Here is a 23209-nt window from a genome sequence, read left to right on the forward strand (position 1 = left end):
TATTTTTATATATTAAAACTTAACTACTTCACTAATAATTCCTCATAGCGGAAAGATTGGTGAAACGATTGAAACAACAAACTGACGACCTTTTCACAAAACAAGAATTGTTGATTCAAGAAGCACTTGCACAAATAGAAAATGGCTTCGTGTTACTCATTCGAGGTATTGGTACGCAACAGGAAATTGACGAACTTCTAGCAGAAATAGGCGCAACACTTGCTATAAATGATGTAAGTAAGTATTTTAGAATTTTTTATAGTCGTTTTCAAAATTTTATAGTATTTCCTCTTCAATAGCCCCGATTGTTCATTGATACCACAATAACTAATAGCTTAAGGTTTCAAACAAAAACCTTTCTCCCACAACATCTGTTAGGTCTTGCCGGGACCCTATGTTTCCGTGGCCGTTCTAAGAAATTGGATTAAACAGTCAAAGTTTAGCGTAAAGAACAAGGTACAGAGGAGGAGGCAACCTGTTCATATACATATTTCTGTTCGTTTTGAGTTTTAAAGTTCCTTCTTAATTTCAGGTAAAAAAACTTACATTTTTTTTATTTAGTTTCCAATCTTTTTTAAATATTTCTGGCAAATCCGGCTCACCCTCATGAAAAATCCCCCCCCCCTCACGTAAAATACTCCCCCGGAGTCATTTTACCGCTAAAAGCATCGTTACTGGATCTTTCAACTATACTGAATAAAATGGCTAAAAATGGCTATCTAAAAGTTTTGATTGGATGACATTGGGGACAAGGGGGCGTGGGAGCGGGGCTAGTTGCCCTACAAACTTTTTAGTCGCTTAAAAAGGGCACTAGAACTTTTAATTTCCGTTCGAATTCACCCCCTCTCGATCTTCTAGGACCATTATTTCGATACGATCACCCCCAAAAACCAACAACTAGAAAACAAATAAATATGCATCCGTCATTTTTCTTCTGGCAAAAAATTCCAAATTCCACGTTTTCGAATACAGGAGCTTCAAACTTCTACAATAGGTTTATCTGATTCGCTGAATCTGATGGTGTGATTTTCATTAATTATTGACTAAAAGTCAATAATTCCTTGACTTTTAAGGGTTGTTCCCCCCCCAAAAAAAAAATCAGGCAGATTTCTCAGACTCGTAACTTCTGATGGATAACATTAAACTGGATGAATCTTATATATTTGGAATAAACATAATAAGCTGATTCTTTTAATGTATCAATTGATATCAAAATTCCATTTTTTAGAATTTCGGTTACTATTGAGCCACATCACTCCTTACTTACAGTTCATTACCTCAAACTGTTTGATCAGATCTTGACCGAATTTTCCAAAGTAACATAAAACTGTTTCTGTATACCTGAACCTAAGAAAAAAACACTGTGGTTAAAAATACACTTGGTAGAGACATGTCCGAACCCTGAGCATAGTCACATGATACATAACCAAAAAGATTCAATCAGTTATGAAATGAAGCGGCTCTCAGTACTTTGCAACCTATAGGATGGTTTCAGAAGGCAGGGAAGACGTTCGGACAAATACTGGCAATATTTCACAAATGTTGTCACCAAAACTAGCAACAATGGGCATCCGAAGTTACTCAAATGTCAATTGGTGCCGGACAAAACGGAACGCCTGGCTCCCACAAAAAAAAATAAGTAAAGGGAGCATTTTTTTTATTTCTGACGATTTTATACGTACAATCAATTTCAGCAGAGTCGTAAGGAATGGTAATAAGAAAGAGTGTGGTTAATTTTTTTACAGCCAAAGCATTTCGACTAAAGTGTATCTTTCTGAAGCACGATCAGCAAGATCTTTATCGAGGGAATGATATAGCTAGCTGTTGACAGTCTTGCAATTTGATAGGACCGCTAAACTTCCTTTTTTAACATTTAAGCTTAATCAAAAGTTACCCTTAGATTCTAGCATATTTAAATGGAATTATTCTCCTTTACAACATTTGTCTGTGATTGAGGGACTTTGTTCCAACTTTAAGATCCTATATCCAAGATTGGGCAGTATCCTCCTAGATTACACTCAAGCTGAAAATCGGCATTTGAGAATAGGCTCTAGTATGAAGTATCAGTGACTTTAAAATAGTTAGCACTTTTTATGGCAAAAATTTTCCAACTAATATTATATGGTACTTTTTTTTAGGAAGATATCTTACAGTTGGTTCTGCCCGCTAAGTCTTATAGAACAATCATCAGCTAACTAGCAGTACCTCTAAAAACGTCATATAATGCATTAAACTTTACGAGTTTACTTATTCTAATACAGAGATGGAATGGCGGCGATAATTGAAAATCTTGTTGCTTTCTGCTTTCTGCGAATGTAAAAGCAAGCTATTTAAAAATTCACCTCTCATTCATTTTCCAATTGTCTCGATGAACTGATATCATTAATTGGTTTTCTTATGGTTTTTAATTGTTTTTAATGTTTTTTAATCAGGTCTTATCGGTTATTGCTCATTGCGTGGGTCTAGCTACTTTGACATTCATCTTCCATTATTTGACATCTAAAAGACATTTTGACTTTGGAATTCTTTGCTTTTCCTTGTGTTAATTAAAATAGGCTAATATTTTCCAAAAAAAAATTAAAAAACAATATTACACCTTAAAACAAATAGAAACTTATGATTAAACGAATAATACACCAAACAAACACAAAAGACAGTGAATAGTGAATTCAAACCTAAATTGAACAGGAACTATCGTAAATAAAAGCTAAGCTGCCACCTCTGTTAAACTACTTACAATATAAAGCGTCATTTTTGCCTTATTGATAACTAAATATTCTTTTTCAGATAAAAATTTATTTGGCTGTATAATGTCTACATTTATGAATGGAAGTAATTTGAAAAAAAGAAAATCACGTCAAAAATACCTCTAATATGAAAATGATAAAATAAAGCTAAATTGATTTTTTAAATGTATTAAATCAATGTATCGTGTCTTTTTCCTTAAAAACTTCCTTTATATTTAGTTTTATGTTTGATTATAATAAAAAATAAGCACTGCTCAAGAGTTGTCTTATTTTCATCAAAGCACAAAGGAGCCCTTGCCCCTCAGGGACTCTTACTTGTGGTCATTGCAATTATCTAACGTTCAGCTATGTGACCAAGCAGCTCATGGTTGTGAAGAGTAAGTAAAGAGCGACCCTTAAAAGAGCAATCTATTATTACTAGAAACCAAAACTTGGAAACTGGATTGATTTTTGACAGTTATAAACCAATGGGTTTTCTCAGAGTTTCAGGCTTGAATTTTGGCTTAATGAGAGAAGTGGCAGATTGCAGAGAAAAACTTTCCACTGCATGATAACGGACAGTAAGTAAAGAGAAACCGTTAAAACAGTGAGCTATTATTCATAAAAACCCAAAACTCGGAAACTGGATGGCTATGTAAAGTGCTCTCTGATAGTTATAGAACAAGAGATTTTTTTAACAGTTTCTGGTTTAGGTTTTGGCCTAATGAGAGAAACTGGTAGATTACAGTGGAAAGATTTTTCCAAAAATTCAGACGAGTGCAAGAAACTTAAATTACTTTCTAAGGTGTTTTGATTCCATACGATCACTGTTACGACACTATCTTCCCAGGTAAAAATAATCATAATACACATAAATAAACAGCCCTAACAATCCTCCCTTGAAAAATTGTAAATTTCATGAAACTTCCTTTTTAGAACTTTTGGAGATATCGTTTCTGATGAGGTAATTTTCACCAGGATTGCCCTCCTTCTTAGAGCCATTTTCTGCCTTTGTAGCTAATGTAGATTTTTGTATGCTAACCTCTTTTGACGGGTAATTTCAAACTTTATAAAATTTCGTAGTTGGAATTAGCACAAGAAGTGCATTGTTTAATACACAGGTTGTTTTCATTAATCTGTTTTTTTTTTTAGCTTTGATCCCTATTGAAAAGGGTCACTCTTTTCTTGACATTTATTACCATGAATGCCAAGATGAACTGACAAAACTTTCTTGGCAATATATTGAAATTAGACAAAAAGTACAACTTTCCTAATTACAGTAAATTACTCTTGCCATTACTATAAATTAGAATATTTATCAAACATTTACAGATACTACAACTGATTGGAAAATTGACCACACTACGTCAAAAAACGTCAACGTATTACGTGTAATTAAGCTCCTCCCTTCCACAAAAAAATGCTTCAGTTTCGAAAATAGTAACAGGAAAATTTGGTTTAACTTAACTTGAACTGGCTATTTTTTTTCCTTCTTGCGCTCTCTGAAAATATTTATTATTAAAAAAAATGTTTATTATTGTTATTAATATTACTAAAAGAAAATATTTATTAATAAAATAAAATTGTAATTTCTTTTGAAGGTGATTCAACAATAAAGAAGATGATCATGGATTGAGCTTGGAACTACCTTAGAGACTACATAGGTGAACAGGAAACCAGCAGGCTACAAATTGAGTATATTGGGAAAAAGCCGGTATACCGTTGGAAAATAATTTATTTAAGACATAATAGTAACTGATTTATCCAAATGATACAAAAACCAAACGCTTTTTAAGATTAATTTATTGATGGAAGCAACATGAAAATACCATCCGTTTTAAAAACTCTTTACACAAAAGATCGACATTATAGGCTAAACTTTCAATCTATCGTATTTGTTTGAGCATTTAGTCACAGTAATATCTCATTGAAAGAGTAAAAAAAAACATATGACAATATTATATCAACAACAATCCGTAAAATAGATAGCTTGAGTAAATTTTAACACTAAAATCTTATGCTAGCTATTGCTGGTATAAGTACAGACTTTCTTTGGATAAAACAATTTTTTGTTAATTTCTTTCACAACAATCAAAACAACAATATATCGGTAATAAAATATGGTATCGACAATACTGTATCGTTAATACCCCTTTAGGTTCTATCAATATGGTGTTGGCCCTATCTTTCACGTAACAGCATAACAATAAACACAATAGCCTAGTTCAAATCCCCAATAATGTCAACTGATGGAACAGTTTTCTCCGGTGATCGATATCAAATAAGGCTGTATATGGATATTGGCACAGTTTTTTTTACTCCCTTGACAATGACTGCCCAAACAGACAGTTAGAGAGTAAAATTTTCCTACTGTTTGTACCGCATTGGCACATTAATTTTGAATACTGAGTGTATTGGCATAACATAGTCCCTACCCCAAGCATTGCACAATACACCTAAACAGCCTGTATTGTATCACCATCGATATTTGTTCATGATTGTGCATGTATGTCGATAAATACCGATACTAGCACGGCATCATATCTATATCGATATTGGCACGATTTTTTTTATAACAACTACCACAACAACCTTTTGTCACGGAATACAATTGTATTTCAATTGTATTTGCAATATTGTGCATAACCAAAGAATCACAATGCACCAAAACATCCTGCATTGAATCACCACCGATATTGACTCATGATTGTGTCTTGATCTACATATTCAAATATATGCGGTGCGTTCATAAGAATCCCAATTGTCCCAGTAGTAGTGACTATAAAAAATATGTACAACTGTAGTCTATCTATCACCATGGCAACATATTTCCAGTCTTCTCGTATCTGAAAAAAAGAAGGATTGTAAGTTCTGAGACTTCAATAGTCAACCATGAAAATAGACATGCTTAATCAAACAGTTCGTGGTAACGAACTGTAAGTAAGGAGCGACCCGGCTCAATGGTAACCGAAACTCTAGAAAACGGGTTTTTGATACCAATAGGTATATCAAAAGAATCATATTTCAAGGCTGATTTCAAATATTTAAGTTTCATCAAGTTTAGTGCAACCCATCAAAAGTTACGCGCCTAAGAAAATTTGACTGATTTTCGAAAAAAGAAGTAAAGACCCTCTAAAAGATATATAACCTTAAAGACAATAACACCATCAGATTCAGCGTAGCAGATAACAAAACTTTATAGGTTTTAAGCTCATATCTGCGAAAATATTGACTAACACATTTTTTGCCATAAGAAAGATCACGGATGCATGTTTATTTTTTTTTGTTTGTTTTGTTTTTTCCCAGGGGTGAGCATATCGAGCCAGTGGTCCTAGAATGTCTTGGGAGGGCTCATTCGAACGGCAATTAAAATTTCTAGTGCTCTTTTTCAGTGGCAAAAAAATGGAGGGCAACTAGTCCCCCTTCCACGCTCATTTTTTCCCAAAGTTACCCGATCAAAATTTTGAGATAGCCATTTTGCTAAGCATGGTCGAAAATATGATAAATATGTCTTGTAGGATGACTTAATCCCCCGAAGTTCCCAGAGGGAGGGCTAAAAGTTATGAACTTTACCCAATGTTAACATATAGGATTGGTTATTGGGAAGTATACAGAAGTTTTAAGGAGGTTTTTTTTTGTCGGAGGGGGAGGGAAGGGTGGGTCGGGGGGTAGGTAGGCGGTTCTGTTCATGCAGGAAGTTTTCCTGGGGGACGGTCACTTGCGTGGACGGGGGTGCCGGACTTGCCAGCATTCGGGCTAGGGGATTGTGCCGTAGAACACCCGGTACAGGAGGGATTTATTCTGGAGGGGGGGGGGGGCGGCGAGGAGGGGGTTAATATGGGGAATATTTCCGTGGAGGTTGTTTCCTTGGGGGAATGGACATTTCGATGAAGGGGGCGCCGGATTTCCAAGCATTATTTAAAAAACGATCAGAAATTAAATAAAAAAACAAGTTTTTTCAACTGAAATGTAAGAAGGAATGTTAGAACTTAAAACGAACAGAAATTATAACGTATGTGAGGGGGTTCTCCCAAAGTCAATACCTCGCTCTTTACGCTACAGTTTTTTTTTAGTGATTTCAAAAGAGATATCTAGTATAATTAAACGGCCTTTGTTATTCTGGTTTATGTTAATCAAATTTTTTTTTTACTTTTAACGTAATGAGCGTGTTTTTTACTAAGGGGAGAAACCCTTCATATACGTAATAATATATACGTAATAAAAAAAAACAATAAAATAACAAGCGATACGGCTCAATAGTAATCGAAACTTTTAAAAACGGAATTTTGATGTCAATAAATGTATAAAAAGAATGTGTTTATAATGCTGATTCTAAATATATAAATTTTATTAAGTTTAGTATTACTCATCAAAGGCTACGAGTCTGAGAAAATTTACCCTATTTTTTAATGAGGGGGGAAACATCCCCTACAAGTGAAAGAATTTTAATGAAAATCACACAGTCAGATTCAGAGTATCAGAAAACCCTATTACATAGGTTTCAAGCTCATATCTGGAAAAATCTGCAACTTTGTATTTTTTGCCAGAAGAAAAATATACGAATATAGAAGTTAGTTACGTAAGTTAATTTGTAAAGACATCCATTTAATAAAAGAAAAGTAAAATTTTTATGCAAATAAAAGCTGCATCAACTAAAAAACGATCAGAAATTAAATAAAAAAAAACAAGTTTTTTAAACTGAAAGTAAGGAGCAACATCTAGAACTTAAAACGAGCAGAAATTATTCCGTATATGAAAAGGACTGTCCCCTCTTCATCGCCTTGCTCTTTATGCTGAAATTTTGACTCTCTCTCACAGATTTGTTTTTTCCAACAATAAAAACTTCAGCGTAAAGAACAATGCGTTGAGGAGGGGACAGCCCCTTTCATATACGGAATAATTTCTGTTCGTTTTAAGTTCTAATGTTGCTCCTTACTTTCAGTTTAATAAACTTGTTTTTTTATTTAATATCTCACATAAAGAACGCCAGCTGGAGGAGGGAGAATTCACATCCTCTGCCGCCCCTACCCCAAATAAAAGAACAATACTCTTTTGGTATATTCATTGAAAATTTTACACCCTCTATATTCAGAAAAAAAAATTGGTTTTACCATTAAAAAAAAACTTTAGCAAATCTTTGCCCTCCCCTTATATTCTTGTGAATTGGTGCCCCTGTCCACATACTAAAAATTCATTATACTTTTATAAATATTCCACAGCAAGTGAAAACAAGGAGCATTTAAATATCTTGGTTAAGACCTCCGCTGAGACATCTTTAGTCCAAATATAATAAAAATATGGAAAGAAGCCATGAAATGAAATAAAAGGAAAACATTAAAAAAAAGTTTTTTGAGTTCTCAGACTCGTTTTCTTTTTTTGCACTAAAGACGACTGACGGTAGGTCTGGTCGATTCATATGTTTATAAATAAAAAAAACAAGTTTTTTTTAACTGAAAGTAAGGAACGACGTTAAAACTAAAAACGAACAGAAATTATTTCGTATATGAAAGGGGCTGTCCCCTCCTCAGTGCCTCGCTCTTTACGCTAACGTTTTTCATTTTTGAAAAAAAATAGAGTTGTATGAAAGTCAAACTTTAGCGTAAAGAGCGCGGCGTTGAGGAGGGGTCAGCCCCTTTCATATACGGAATAATTTCTGTTCGTTTTAAGTTTTAACGTCGTTCTTTACTTTTAGTTAAAAAAACTTGTTTTTTTGTATTTAATTTTTGAACGTTTTTGAATTAGTGCAGGTTTTGATTTTGGCTTGCCGTACATGAATAATTAAAACAAAATTTGAATATACAAAATTTTACTTTTATTTGGTTAAATGGCTTTCTCGAAACTTGTTTAATTTTATTTACGAACGTTATTATTAGTAATAAATATATGTAACTTACGAATTAACTTACGTAACGAACTTCTATATTCATATGTTTTTAATACGTATATTAGGGGGTTCGCCCTTAGTCAATACCTTGCTCTTTAAGCTAAAGTTCGAATTTTGTTCCAATTCTTTAAAAATGACCCCTTAATCACAAATGCCGTTAATTAGAATAAATAGCTCGATGAAAGTACTAAATAATCTTTGGCTTAAAGAGCGAAGTATTGACTAGGGGGTGAACCCAATCACATGCGTAATGTTTTCTGTCGTTTTAAGTTTTGATGTTGCTCCTTACTTTCAGTTAAAAAAACTTGGTTTTTTATATATAATTTCTGATCAATGCTGGGAAATCAAGCGCCCCCTTCATAGCAATGTCCCTTCCCCCATGAAAACTTCCATCACGAAAAGATCCTCCCACATAACCCTGACCCCCCCCCCCCCCCACTACCAGAAAAAATCCCCCCTGAAAACTTCTGTATGCTTCCCAATAACCAATACTATATGTTAACATTGGGTAAAGTTCATAACTTTCAGCCCTCCCCCCGTGAGCTCCGGGGATTAAGTAATCCTAAAAGACATATTTATTATAATTCGACCATGTTGAACTAAATGGCTATCTCAAAATTTTGATCGGGTGACTTTGGGAAAAAAATGAGCGTGGGAGGGGGCCTAGTTGCCCTCCATTATTTGGTCACTTAAAAAGGGCACTAGAACTTTTAATTTCCGTTCAAATGAGCCCTCCCACGATATTCTAGGACCACTGGGTTGATACGATCACCCCTGGGGAAAAAAAAAGAAAAACAAATAAACACGCCTCCGTGATCTTTCTTCTGATAAAAAATGCAAAATTCCACATTTTTGTAGATAGGAGCTTGAAACCTCTACAGTAGGGTTTTCTGATACGCTGAGTATGATGGTGTGATTTTCATTAAGGTTATATAACTTTTAGGGGGTCTTTCCGCCTTTTTTCGAAAATCAGCCAAATTTTCTCAGGCATGTAACTTTTGATAGGTAGGACTAAACTTGATGAAATTTATATATTTAAAGTCAGCATTGAAAATCTGATTCTTTTGATGTCTCTATTGATATCAAAATTCCGTTTTCTACAGTTTCGGTTACCATTGAGCCGGGTCGCTCCTTACTTACAGTTCGTTACTACGAACTGTTTGATTAAATAAAAAACAAGTTTTTTAACTGAAAGTAAGGAACGACGTTAAAACTTAAAAAGATCAGAAATTATTCCATATATGAAAGGGGCTGTCTCCTCCTCAACGCCTCGCTCTTTAGTTTTTTATAGTTAAAGTAGAAGGGCCTTATTGACTCCCACCCCTCACCCCTGCTGCCACCTATAATTTTTTTTTTACATAGTTTATGTCTGTTTGTTGTCAGTGAGAATTTGAAAAACAGGAATTTTGTCACATTTATGGATGGTTATGTGTGTTGGTCGATTTGTTTGATGTTTTATGGTTTTTGTCAGTGAGAATTTGAAAAACAGGAATTTTGTCACATTTATGTCTGTTTTCATGGATGGTTATTTGTGTTGGTCAATTTATTTGATGTTTTTATGGATTATATCAGTGGGAATGGAAAAACAGGAACTTTTTTACTCCCTTTTTGTTGTTGTTCGATGCAGATGTTATGAGTTTCCGAGAAACTGTTAAAGACACTTCCTTCCTGTTGTCATGTGAGGCAAATGTTATGAGTTCCCGGGAGATCGCATGTTTCCAATATTTGTTGTTCAAGCCAAATGTTATGAGTTTCTGGGGAACACCTGTGCTGTCAGTCATTAATCAAATTGTTTCCGGGAAACAGTTAATTAATGTCTGACAGATGACGTAAAGTTAATTAATGTCTTTGGATTTCGAACAGAAATGTTTCCGGGGCAAAGTTTAGATCACACATGACAGATGATGTCATGATTGATTGAATTGTCTCCGGCGCGAAGTTTATTAATGTCTGGAGTTCTTCCAGAAGAATCGTTTCCGAGGCAAAGTTTAGATCTTAGCGATGAATTGTTTTAGCGCGGGAATCAGGTTTCCAAATAATTGAAATGCGCCAGCGCAGGGATGCCAAACAAAAGGAACATGCTGAAATTCCGTTTAGGGATAATTTTGGCGAAACTGTTTTAGCTATTTTATGGAATTATTTCGACGAAACAGTTAGAGACATTATAAAATATGATTTTTGAAGAGATTTTAGAAGAGAATTTAATGGTGAAACTCTGTGGTCGTTATAATACACAAGTTCCATTTGAACAGTGTTGTGAAGTCCTCTACCCCAACCCCAAAGGGTTCCAATCCCCCGACCCCAACCCCGAAGGAAGCCCCGGTACTCAAAGGTCCCCCAAGCACCCAAAGGGCCCCCCGACCCCAAAGACCCACCCCAGACCCCCAAAGGCCCTCCCCGGGCCTCCAAAGGCCCATCGAGCTCCCAAAAGACCACCGGGGTCCCAAAGGCCTTCACCTGGTCCCCAAATGTCCCCCAGGCTCCCAACTGGCCCCCCGGACCCCCAAAGGCCCTCCCCCGGCCCCCCAAGGTCCCCCAGACTCCCAAAGGGCCCCGGACCCCCACAAGACCTCCCCCGGTCCCCACCGAATCCCTGGGCTCCAACAGGACCATACGACCTACACGGGCCTGCAGACCCACACAGACTCTCACCGGGTTCCCACATGACCCCCCCCGCAGTGGGGGATTTTTAGTTAAAAGTATCGAGTGTTTTAGCCTAGAGTCATAACTTAGAGTTTTTGTTGAAGCTCTAGTTTATTTTAATTTTAGTTAAGATTTTGATGTTTTACCTTTGAGTTTCAGTTGGAGTTATATTTTCGTTTAGTTTTATTTAAGTGTTCGTAGCTTTAGCTTAGAGTCTTAGCTTAGAGTTTAAGTTATAGATGTTTTGTAGTTTATGTTTATTTAAGAGTTAATAGTTTTAAATTATATTCTTAGCTTATATCTTTAGTTAGATTGGAAGTTTAGTTTAGTTAAAGTTAAGAATTTAGAGTTTTAGCTTAGAGTCATAGCCTAGAGTTTTAATTAAAGTTATAGTTTGGCTAAGTTTTAGTTAAGAGTTTTGAGTTTTATCTTAGAGTCTTAGCTTAGAGTTTTTTTGTTAGAGTTCTAGTTTAGTTTAATTTTAGTTAAGAGTTTGATGTCTTACCTATGATTTTCAGTTAGAGTTCTAGTTTAGTTTAGTTTTAGTTAAGAGTTTAGAGTTTTTAGCTTAGAGTTTTTGTTGAAGTTCTAGTTTAGTTTAGTTTTAGTTAATAGTTTAGAGTTTTAGCTTAGAGTCTTATCTTAGAGTTTTTGTTAGAGTTCGAGTTTATTTTAATTTTATTTAATATTTCGATTTTTTAACTTTTATTTTAATTTATATTTATATTTTATTTTTGTTTTAGATAATAGTTTAGTGTTTTTAGCTTTTAGTAATAGATTAGAGTTTTTGTTGAAGTTATAGTATAGTTTAGTTTTAGTTAATAGTTTAGAGTTATAGCTTAGAGTCTGAGCTTAGAGTTTTTGTTAGAGTTCTAGCTTAGTTTAATTTTATTTTAGAGTTTAGAGTTTTAGCTTAGTCTTAGCTTAGAGTTTTTTTGTTAGAGTTGTAGTTTAGTTTAATTTTAGTTAAGAGTTTGATTTTTTTACCTTTGAGTTTCAGTTAGAGTTTTAGTTTATTTTTAGTTAAGAGTTTGGTGTTTTAACTTAGAGTCTTAGCTTAGAGTTTTAATTCGAGTTCTAGTTTAGTTAAGTTTTAGTTAAGATTTTATAATTTTATCTTAGAGTCTTAGCAGAGAGTTTTTGTTAGAGTTTTAGTTTAGTTTAGTTTTAGTTAATAGTTTAGAATTTTAGCTTAGAGTCTTAGCTTAGAGTTTTTTTCTAGAGTTATAGTTTATTTTAGTTTTAGTTATGAGTTTAGAGTTTTTTTTGAATTTTTAGTTTATTTTAGTTTTAGTTAATATTTTAGAGTTTTATCATAGAGTATTATATCAGAGTTTATGTTAGAGTTGAAGTTTAGTTTGCTAATAAGTAAGAGTTTATGGGTTTAGCTCAGAGTATTATATCAGAGTGTATGTCAGAGCTATACTTTATTTTAAGTTTATTTAAGAGTTTGCAGTTTTATATTATAGACATATCTTACAGTTTTATTTTAGTTTAGTTTTAGTTAAGAGTTTAGAGTTTTAGCTTAGAGTTTTTTTGTTAGAGTTCTAGTTTAGTTTAATTTTAGCTCAGAGTTTTATTTTTTAACTCGGAGTTTCAGTTATAGTTCTAGTTCAGTTTTAGTTAAGAGTTTAGAATTTTAGCTTAATGTCTTAGCTTAGAGTTTTATGTTAGAGTTCGAGTTTATTTTAGTTTTAGTTAAGAGTTTGGAGTTTTAGCTTAGAGTCTTAGCTTAGAGTTTTTTTCTAGAGTTCTAGTTTATTTTAGTTTTAGTTATGAGTTTGGAGTTTTACCTTAGAGACCTATCTTAGAATTTTAGTTTAGTTTAGTTTTTGTTAAGAGTTTAGAGTTTTAGAATAGATTCTTAGTTTAGAGTTTTGTTAGAGTTGTAGTTTAGTTTACATGTAGTTAAGAGTTTAGAGTTTTAACATAGAGACTTAGCTTAGAGTTTTACTTTAGTTTAGTTTTAGTTAAGAATCTATAGTTTTAACTTAGAGTCTGAGATGAGAGTTTTTGTTAGAGTTCTAGTTTAGTTTTAGTTTAGAGTCTATAATTTTATCCTAGAGTATTAGATCAGAGTTTTATATTATATTTATAGTTTAGTCTAAGTTAAGAATTTAGAATTTTACCTTAGAGTCTTAGCTTAGAGTTTTTGCTATATTTCTAATTTATTTTAGTTTTATTCAAGAGTTTAGAGTTTTTACATGAGAGTCATAGTTTAGAGTTTTTGTAGAAGTTCTAGTTTAGTTAAGTTTTAGTTAAGAGTTTAGAGTTTCATCTTAGAGTCTTTGCTTAGAGTTTTTGTTAGAGTTGAAGTTTATTTTAGTTATAGTTAAGAGCTTAGAGTTTTTAGCTTAGAGTCTTATCTTAGATGTTTTGCTATAGTTCTAGTTTAGTTTAGATATAGCTAAGACTTTTGAATCTTACCATAGTGAATTAGCTTAGAGTTTTTGTTATAGTTGAAGTTTAGTTTAGTAATAGTTTTGAGCTTATAGTTTTATCATAGAGTCTTAGATTAGAGTTTTTGTTAGAGTTCTTTTTTAGTTTACATATAGTTAAGAGTTTGGAGTATTACCTTAGAGACCTAGCTTAGAATTTTAGTTTAGTTTAGTAATACTTAAGAGTTTAGAATTTTAGCTTGGAGTCCTAGCTTACAGTTTTTGTAAGAGTTCTAGTTTAGTTTAGTTATAGTTAAAAGTTTGGTGTTTCACCATAGAGACTTGTATTAGAGTTTTAGTTTAGTTTTAGTTAAGATTTTAGAGTTTTAGCTTAGAGTCATAGCAGAGAGTTTTTGTTTGAGTTATATTTTATTTCGTTTTAGTTACAAGTTTAGAGTTTTACCTTAGAGTCCTAGCTTAGAGTTTTTGTTAGAGTTCTAGTTTAGTTTAATTTTAGTTAAGAATTTGATATTTTACCTTTGAGTTTCACTTAGAGTTCTAGTTTAGTTTAATTTTATTTAATATTATAGCGTTTTAACATTTAGTTTTATCTTATAGCTGTTGTTGATGGTCCATTTTAGCTTATTTATATCTAGGAGTTTAGAATTCTGGTATAGAGTCATAGATTTGAGTTTTGTATGATACCAATTTTATTTTAGAATTACTGACTAGGTTATTTTCCCACGTTTGAGTTTTTTGTGAGAGTTAGAGTTCAATTTCATTTTATTACAGAGTTTTATTTTTTTTAACTTCGATCTTAAACTATAGTTATAGTTTTTTTATAGTTAATATTTTGGTGTTGAACATTATAGTGAAAGTTATAGTTATAGTTTATTTTTACTTAATATTTTGGAATTTTAACTTAGAGTCTTAGATTAGAGTTTTTTTTTAGGGTTCTAGTTTAGTTTAGTTTTAGTTAAGAGTTTGGTTTTTTACCTTAGAGTTCCAGTTAGAGTTCTAGTTTAGTTTTAGTTAAGAGTTTAAAGTTTTACCTTAGGGTCTTAGCTTAGAGTTTTTAGTTAGAGTTCTAGTTTAGTTTAGTTTTGGTTAAGAATTTAGAATTTCAGCTTATAGTCTTAGCATAGAGTTTTTTATAGTTCTAGTTTATTTTATTTTTATTTAAGAGTTTATTTTTTAAAATAGATTCTTATATTAGGTTTTTTGTTGAAGTTCTAGTTATGTTTAGTTTTATTTAGGAGTTTAAGATTCTTAGATTAGAGTATTTGCCTAGAGTTTTTGTTAGAGTTGAAGTTTAGTTTAGTAATAGTTAAGAGTTTGGTGTTTCACCCTAGAGACCTAGCTTAGAGTTTTAGGCTAGTTTATTATTACTTAACAGTTTAGAGTCTTAGATTAGGGTCTCAAATTAGAGTTTTTGTTAGAGTTCAAGTTTAGTTTAGTTTCAGTTAATACTTTATTGTTTTTAGATTAGATTATTATTTTATATGTTTTGTTCATGTTTATTTTAGTTTTAGTTTATAGTCTTATCTTAGACTTAGAGTTTTAATTAGAGTTCTAGTTTAGTTTAGTTAGCTATGAGTTTAGAGTTTTAGCATAGAGTTATAGCTTAGAGTTATTGTTAGAGTTCTAGTTTAGTTTAGTTTTAGTTAAGAGTTTAGAGTTTTACCATATAGTTTTATAGTAGAGTTTTAGTTAGAGTTGAAGTTCAGTTTAGCTAATTTTAATAATTTTGATCTTGGTTAGACTTATGTCCTAGAGTTTTACGTTAATTTATCTTTTGTCTAAGTTTTATATCATAGCTTCAATTTTTAGATAACTTTTATATTAGAGATTTTGCTATAGTTATAGTTTAGTTTAGTTTTAGTTATTATACTAGAGTTTTGAATAGTCTCCCTAGAATGGAGTTTTTTCGAGATTTATAGTATAGGATTATTATATTTTATAATGTTTGAGATGACCTTTGATTTTCAGTTTGTTTAAGATTGTAGTTTTATTAGATTTTATTAAAGAGCGTTTTAAAGCGAAGTTTTATCCGTTTGTCGTAGCGAGTTGTCTATTTTTGCGATTGTATATCTGATAGTTTACAATTTTATCATATATTCATCGATCTTAGTTTTTGCAAGTGTCATATTTTATTTTAGTTTTAGTTAATGGTTTAGAGTTTTAGCTCAGAGTTTTTGGTGTTAGAGTTCTAGTTTACTTTAATTTTAGTTAAGAGTTTTATTTTTTTACCTTAGAGTTTCAGTTAGAGTTCTAGTTTAGTTTTAGTTAAGAGTTTGGTTGTTTTACCTTAGAGTTACAGTTAGAGTTCTAGTTTAGTTTTAGTTAAGAGTTTGGTGTTTTACATTAGAGTCTTAGCTTAGAGTTTTTTTTTATTGCGCTAGTTTAGTTTAATTTTAGTTAAGAGTTTGATTTTTTACCTATGAGTTTCAGTTAGAGTTCTAGTTTAGTTTTAGTTAAGAGTTTGGTGTTCTACCTTAGAGTCTTAGCTTAGAGATTTTAGTTAGAGTTCTAGTTTAGTTTAGTTTTGGTTCAGAATTTAGAATTTCAGCTTAGAGTCTTAGCTTAGAGTTTTTTAGAGTTCTAGTTTATTTTAGTTTTAGTTAAGAGTTTAGTTTTTATAATAGAATCTTAGATTAGGGTTTTCTTTGAAGTTTTAGTTAATTTTTTTTTTTGTTAGGATTTTAAGATTTTGAGCTTATAGTAATTGCTTAGAGTTTTTGTTATAGTTGTAGTTTATTTTAGTAATATTTAATAGTTTGTTTTTCTGACATATAGTCTTAGATTAGAGTTTTTGTTATAGTCATAGTTTAGTTTTAGTTTAGAGTTTAGGATTTTATTTTATAGTCTTAGATCAGAGTTTTGTTATATTTCTAGTCTAGTTCAGTTTTATTAAAGAGTTTAGAGTTTTTTTATTCGACTAATATCTTAGAGTTTTTGTTTAGACTTTAGCTTAGGCTAGTTTTAGTTTAGAGTTTAGATTTTTATCTTCTATTATTATCTTACAGCCTTTGTTAGAGTTTTAGTTTAGTTTAGTTTTGGTTAGGAGTTTGGATTTTCGTCCTATAGTATTAGATAAGAGTTGTATGTAGAGTTGAAGTTTAGTTTAGTAATAGTTAAGAATTGATAGTTCTTCGATCAGAGTCTTATTTTAAAGTTTTTGTTCTATTCCTACTTTTTTTTATTTAAGAGTGTATATTTTTATAACATATTAATAGTTTATAGTTTTGTTTTAGTTTAATTTTATTTTATTAATAGTTAATAATTTATATTTTTTATATTATATTAAGAGTTTAGATTTTTTGAACTTATAGTTTAGTTTAGTTAAGAGTTTAGAATTTCAGATCATAGTCTTAGCTTGGATTTTTACTTAGAGCTGAAGTTTATTTTAATTATATGTAAGGGTTTATAATTTTAGCTTGGAGTCTTAAATTAGAGCTTTAGTTAGAGTTCTAACTTAGTTTAATTTTAGTTAAGAGTTTATAGTCTTAAATTAAAGTATTGGCTTATTGTTTCATTTATAGTTCTAGTAAATTTTAGTTCTAGTTGAGAGTTTTGAGTTTTAATTTAAAGTATTAGCTTATATTTTTAGTTATTGTTGAAGTTTTCTATAGTTAATTTATAGTTAATAGTTTATAATATTATCTTAGATTCTTAGCTTAGAGTTTTAGTTAGAGTTATTGTTTAGTTTAGTTTTAGTTAAGAGTTTTAGCTTTAGCATAGAATCTTAGCTTAGAGATTTAGTTAGAGTTGAAGTTTAGTCCAAACTAGCATAACCACAAAATTACACAATATTGCATAGAAATACCAAAACCATAGGTTAGGTTAGGTCAGGTTAGAAGTTTGGTTTCTCCACGTTTCTCCACGTTAGGTTAGATTAGGTTAACTTATCATGAGTACTCATGATAAGTTAACCTGATCTACCCTAACTTAAACGTGGATAAACCAAACTTCTAACCTGACCTAACCTAACCTATGGTTTTGGTATTTACATGCAATATTGTGTAATTTTTTGGTTATTCTAGTTTGAACTAAACTTCAACTCTAACTAAATCTCTAAGCTAAGATTCTATGCTAAGGCTATAACTCTTAACTAAAACTAAACTAAACTTCAACTCAAATTAAAACTCTAAGCTAATACTCTAAGGTAAGACACCAAACTACTAGCTATAACTAAACTAAACTAAGACTCTTTCAAAAACTGTAAGATAAGAATCGAAGCTAAAACTATCAACTATTAAATAAAACTAAACTAAACTATATCTTCAACAAAAACTCTAAGATATTAATATCATCTAAAAACTCTAATCTCTTTACTATAACTAGAATAGAATAGAAATATAACAAAACCTTTGATCTAAGACTATAAAATAAAACCCTAAACTCTCAACTAAAACTAAACTAGAGCTATAATAAAAACTCTAAACTACGACTCTACAGTAAAACACCAAACTCTTAACTATTACTAAACTAAACTTCAACTCTAACAAAAAACTCTAAGCAAAGAATATAATCTAAAAATCCAAACTCCAAAATAAAACTAAAATAAACTAAAAAGTCAATAAAAACTATAATCTAAAACTCACAGGTAAAAACTTTACTATTAAATGAAATTAAACTAAACTAGATCTCTAAAAAACCTCTATGCTAAGACTCTAGGCTTAAATTCTAAAGTCTTTACCAAAACTAAACTAAACTAGAACTCTAACTAAAAACTATAAGATAAGACTATAATTTAAAACAAAAACCTCTTAACTAAAACTAAACTGTAAAACCAACATACAATCTGTGTAAAAAAATAAAAATATTAAAAAATATTAAACTAGAATAGCGCCCTAACAAAAAAAACTATCAGCTACGACTCAACGGTGAAACAACAAAGTCCCCAATAAAAAAGGACTTGAAATCTAACTGTAACTCTAAGGTAAAAAATCAAACTCTTAAATAAAAATAAACTAGAACTCTAATTGAAACTCAAAGGTAAAAAAATAAAACTCTTAACTAAAATTAAACTAAACTAGAACTCTAACAAAAAAACTCTAAGCTAAAACTCTAAACTCTTAAATAAAATTAAACTAAACTAGAACTCTAACAAAAACTCTAAGCTAATAATATAAGATAAAAAAATAAAATAAACAATAACTCTAACTAAAACTATAAGCTAAGACTTTAAGTTAAAACTCAAAAAACTCTTAACTAAAACTAAACTAAAACTCTAAATAAAACAATAAGCTAAGACTTTAAGGTAAAACTCTAAACTCTCAACTAAAACTAAACTAGAAATCTAACTAGGACTCTAAGCTATGAGTATACGTTAAAAAAAAAAACTATTAAATATAACTAAACTAAACTTCAAATCTAACAAAAAACTCTGATCAAAGACTCTAAGCTAAAACTCTAAACTACTAAATAAAAATAAAATAAACTAAAAAATAAATGAAAATTATAAGCTAATACTCTAATGTAGAAACTATACTATTAAATGAAATTAAACTAAACTAGATATCTAAGAAGCGTCTCTGATAATCCTCTAGGATGAAACTCAAATGTTATTACCAAAAATAAAATAGAATATAAAAATAAATAAAAAATCTAAGCTAATAGTATGAGGTAAAAAAAAAAAATATTAAATAAAAATAAAATAGAACTCTAAATGAAACTCATAGTTAAAAAATCAAAATAATAACTAAAAAAATAAACTATCACCCTAAAAAAAAACTCTAATCTAAGACTCTAAGGTGAAAAACAAGACTTTTAACTAAAAATAAACTATAAATCTAAATGAAACTCAAAGGTAAAACATAAAACTCTTAACTAAAACTAAAATATAACTCTAATTGAAACTCAATCGTAAAAAAATAAAACTCTTAACTAAAATTAAAAGTAAACTAGAACTCTAACAAAAAACTCTAAGATGAAACTCTAAACTATTAAATAAAATTAAAATAAACTATAACTATAAAAAAAACTCTGAGATAAGACTATAAGATAAAATTCTAAACTCTTAACTAAAACTAAAATAAACAATAACTCTAACTAAAACTCTAAGCTAATACTTTAAGTTAAAACTCAAAACTATTAAATAAAACTAAACTAAAACTCTAAATAAAACAATAAGCTAAGACTTTAAGTTAAAACTCTAAACGCTAACCTAAAACTAAACTAAACTAGAAATATAACAAAGACTCTAATCTATTAGTCTATTGTAAAACACAAAACTCTTAAATATTACTAAAATAAACTTCAACTCTAACAAAAAACTCTAATCAAAGACTCTAAGCTAAAACAACTCACTACAAACTAAAACCAAACGCAACGAAAAAATCAACAAAAGATATAATCTTAGACTCTATTGTAAAAAATTTACTATCAGATAAAACTAAACTAAACTAGAACTCTAAGAAACCTCTATGCTACGACCGCAAGCTGAAATTATAATTTCCTAACAAAAAATAAACTAGAACAGAACTCTAAATAAAAACTCTAAGCTAAGACTATAAGGTAAAACCCCAAACTCTTAATTAAAACTAAACTAGAACTCTAACTTAAACTCAGAGGTACAAAATCAAACTCTTAACTAAAATTAAACTAAACTAGAACCCTAAAAAAACTCTAAGCTAAGACTCTAAGGTAAAACACCAAACTCTTAACTAAAACTAAACTAAAACTCTAACTGAAACTCTAAGGTAAAACATCAAAATCTTAACTAAAACTAAACTAGAAATCTAATTGAATCTCAAAGGTAAAAAAATAAAACTATTAACTAAAATTAAAGTAAACTATAAGTCTAACAGAAAAACTCTAATCTAAAACTATAAACTCTTAAATAAAACTAAAATAAACTAGAATTCTAACAAAAACTCTGAGCTATGACTCTAAACCAAAATTCTAAACTCCCAGCTAAAACTAAGCAAAACTAAAACTCTAACTAAAACTCTAAGCTAAAACTCAAAGGCAAAACGCTAAACTCTTAACTAAAAGTAAACTAGAACTAGAACTCTAAGTGAAACTCTAAGGTAAAATATCAAATTCTTAACTAAAATTAAACTAAACTAGAACTCCAAAAAAAAATCTTAGCTATGACTCTAAGGTAAAACTCTAAACTATTAACTAAAACTAAACTAAAGTAGAAATCTAGCAAAAACTCTAAGCTAAGACTCAGCTAAAACTCGAAACTCTTAACTAAATCTTAACCAAGCTATAACTTTAACTAAAATTCTGAGATAGGTCTCTAGGGTAAAACTATAAACTCTTAAACTAAAAAAAACTAAAATAGAACTCTAACAAAATCTCTCTTCCATGAATATATTCTAAACCTATAGAATTTTAACTAAAACTAAATTAAACTAAAACTATAAGCTATGCTCTAAGATACTAATCCTAACTCTTAACTGAATGTAAAATAAACTACAACTATAACAAAACTCTAAACTAATAATCTAAGCTAAAATTCTAAAATCTTAACAAAAACTAAACTAAACTAAAATTCTAAGCTAGGTCTCTAAGGTAAAACTCCAAACTCTTAACTAAAACTAAAATAAACTAGAACTCTAGAAAAAAACTCTAAGCTAAGAATCTAAGCTAAAACTCTAAGCTCTTAACAAAAACTAAAATAAACTATAACTCTAAAATAAAACTCTAATCTAAGACATTAAGATAAAACACTAAACTCTTAACTAAAAGTGAAATATAACTTTAACTGAAACTCAGATGTAAATAATCAAACTCTGAGATAAAACTAATGTAAGATAGAACTCTAACAAAAAAAACTCTAATCTAAAACTAAAATCTTAACTAAAACTAAACTAAACTAAAACTCTAAGCTAGGTCTCTAAGATAAAACTCTAAACTCTTAACTACATGTAAACTAAACTAGAACTCTAACAAAAACTCTAATCTAAGACTCTATGCTAAAACTCTAAACTCTTAACTATTAGCAAACTAAACTTCAACTCTAACAAAAAATCTAAGCTAATACTCTAAGCTAAAACTCTAAACTATTAACTAAAACTAAAATAAACTAAAACTTCAACAAAACTCTAAACTCTTAAATAAAACTAAAATAAAATTGAACATCTAACAATAACTCTAAGCTAAGACTCTAATATAAGAATCTAAATTCATTTCTAACTAAAATAAAATATAAATATAATTAAAACTATAAGACTAATATAAGACTATAAAACAAATCTTAACTAAAATTGAACAAAAACTCAAAGATAAGACTCTAAGCTAAAAACACTAAAGTCTTATCTAAAACTAAACTAAACTAGAACTCTAGCAAAAATTCTAAGCTGAGACCCTAAGCTAAAACTCAAAACTCTTAAGCAAAACTAAACTAGCCTAAAACTCTAAGCTAGGTCTCTAGGGTAAAACACCAAACTCTTAACTATTACTAAACTAAACTTCAACTCTAACAAAAAACTCTAAGCAAAGACTCTAAGCTAAAACTCTAAACTACTAACTAAAACTAAAATAAATTAAAACTTAAATGAAAGCTATAATCTTAGACTATATGGTAAAAAATTTAATATAAGATAAAACTAAACTAATCTATAACTCTAAAAAACGTCTATGCAACGCACCTAAGATTAAATTATAATTTATTAACCAAAACTAAAATAAAATATAACTCTAAATAAAAGATCTAAGCTAAGACTCTAAGGTAAAACTCCAAACTATTAAATAAAACAAAACTAGAACTCTAAATTAAACTCATAGTTACAAAATCAAACTATTAACTAAAATTAAACTAAAATAGAAACCTAACAAAAAACTCTAAGCTAATACTCTAAGGTAAAACACCAAACTCTTAACTAAAACTAGACTAGAAATCTAACTGTAACTCTAAGGTAAAAAATCAAACTCTTAAATAAAAATAAACTATAAACATAACTTAAGATAGAAGGTAAAAAATAAAACTATTAACTAAAAATAAACTAAAATATAACTCTAACAAATAAACTCTGTGCTAAAACTATAAACTATAAAATAAAACTAAAATAAACTATGACACCAAAAAAAACTCTGATCAATTAAACTAAGCTAGAATTATAAAATCCAAAATAAAAATAAGAAAAACTAGAAATCTAAATAAAAATATAGTCAAAAAATAAAAGGTAAAACTTTAATATATTAAATATAAGTAAACTAAACTAGAAATCTTAACTAAAAATCTAAGATAAAATATCAAATTCTTAACTATAATTAAACTAAACTAGAACTCTAACAAAAACTCTAAGCTAGGACTCTAAGGTAAAACACCAAACTCGTAAATACAACTAAACTATACTAGAACTATAACAAAAACACTCGTCTATGACAATAATCTAAAACTATAAAATCTTATTTAAAACTAAACTAAAACTCAAATACAAGTCTATATTTTGAAAATCAAAACTCTTGAATATAACGGAACTAAAATATAACTCTTACAAAAACTTTAAGCTAATACTCTAACCTAAAATTCTATTCTATTAAATATTAACAAACTAAACTAAGACTCTAAGATATGTTTCTAAGGTAATACTCCAAACTCTTAACTATATGTAAACTAAACA

The 23209-nt window shown here is 29.9% G+C and overlaps 1 protein-coding gene across 1 annotated transcript in view; it reads right to left on the reverse strand.

The window, feature by feature from the left end:
* Positions 1–2577: 2577 nt before the first annotated feature.
* The window catches only part of LOC148940168 (acetylcholine receptor subunit beta-like 1), a 169371-nt gene continuing 148739 nt past the window's right edge, over positions 2578–23209 (reverse strand). The window contains exon 6 of the mRNA XM_089106088.1: positions 2578–5572. Coding sequence (XP_088962214.1) covers positions 5411–5572 — 162 coding nt within the window. The 3' untranslated portion in view covers positions 2578–5410. The remainder of the gene's footprint in view (positions 5573–23209) is intronic.

This window comes from Artemia sp. Qi Xiang Cuo, chromosome 20 (genome assembly GCF_049724085.1).
Source record: "Artemia sp. Qi Xiang Cuo chromosome 20, ASM4972408v1, whole genome shotgun sequence".
NCBI lineage: Eukaryota > Metazoa > Arthropoda > Branchiopoda > Anostraca > Artemiidae > Artemia > Artemia sp. Qi Xiang Cuo.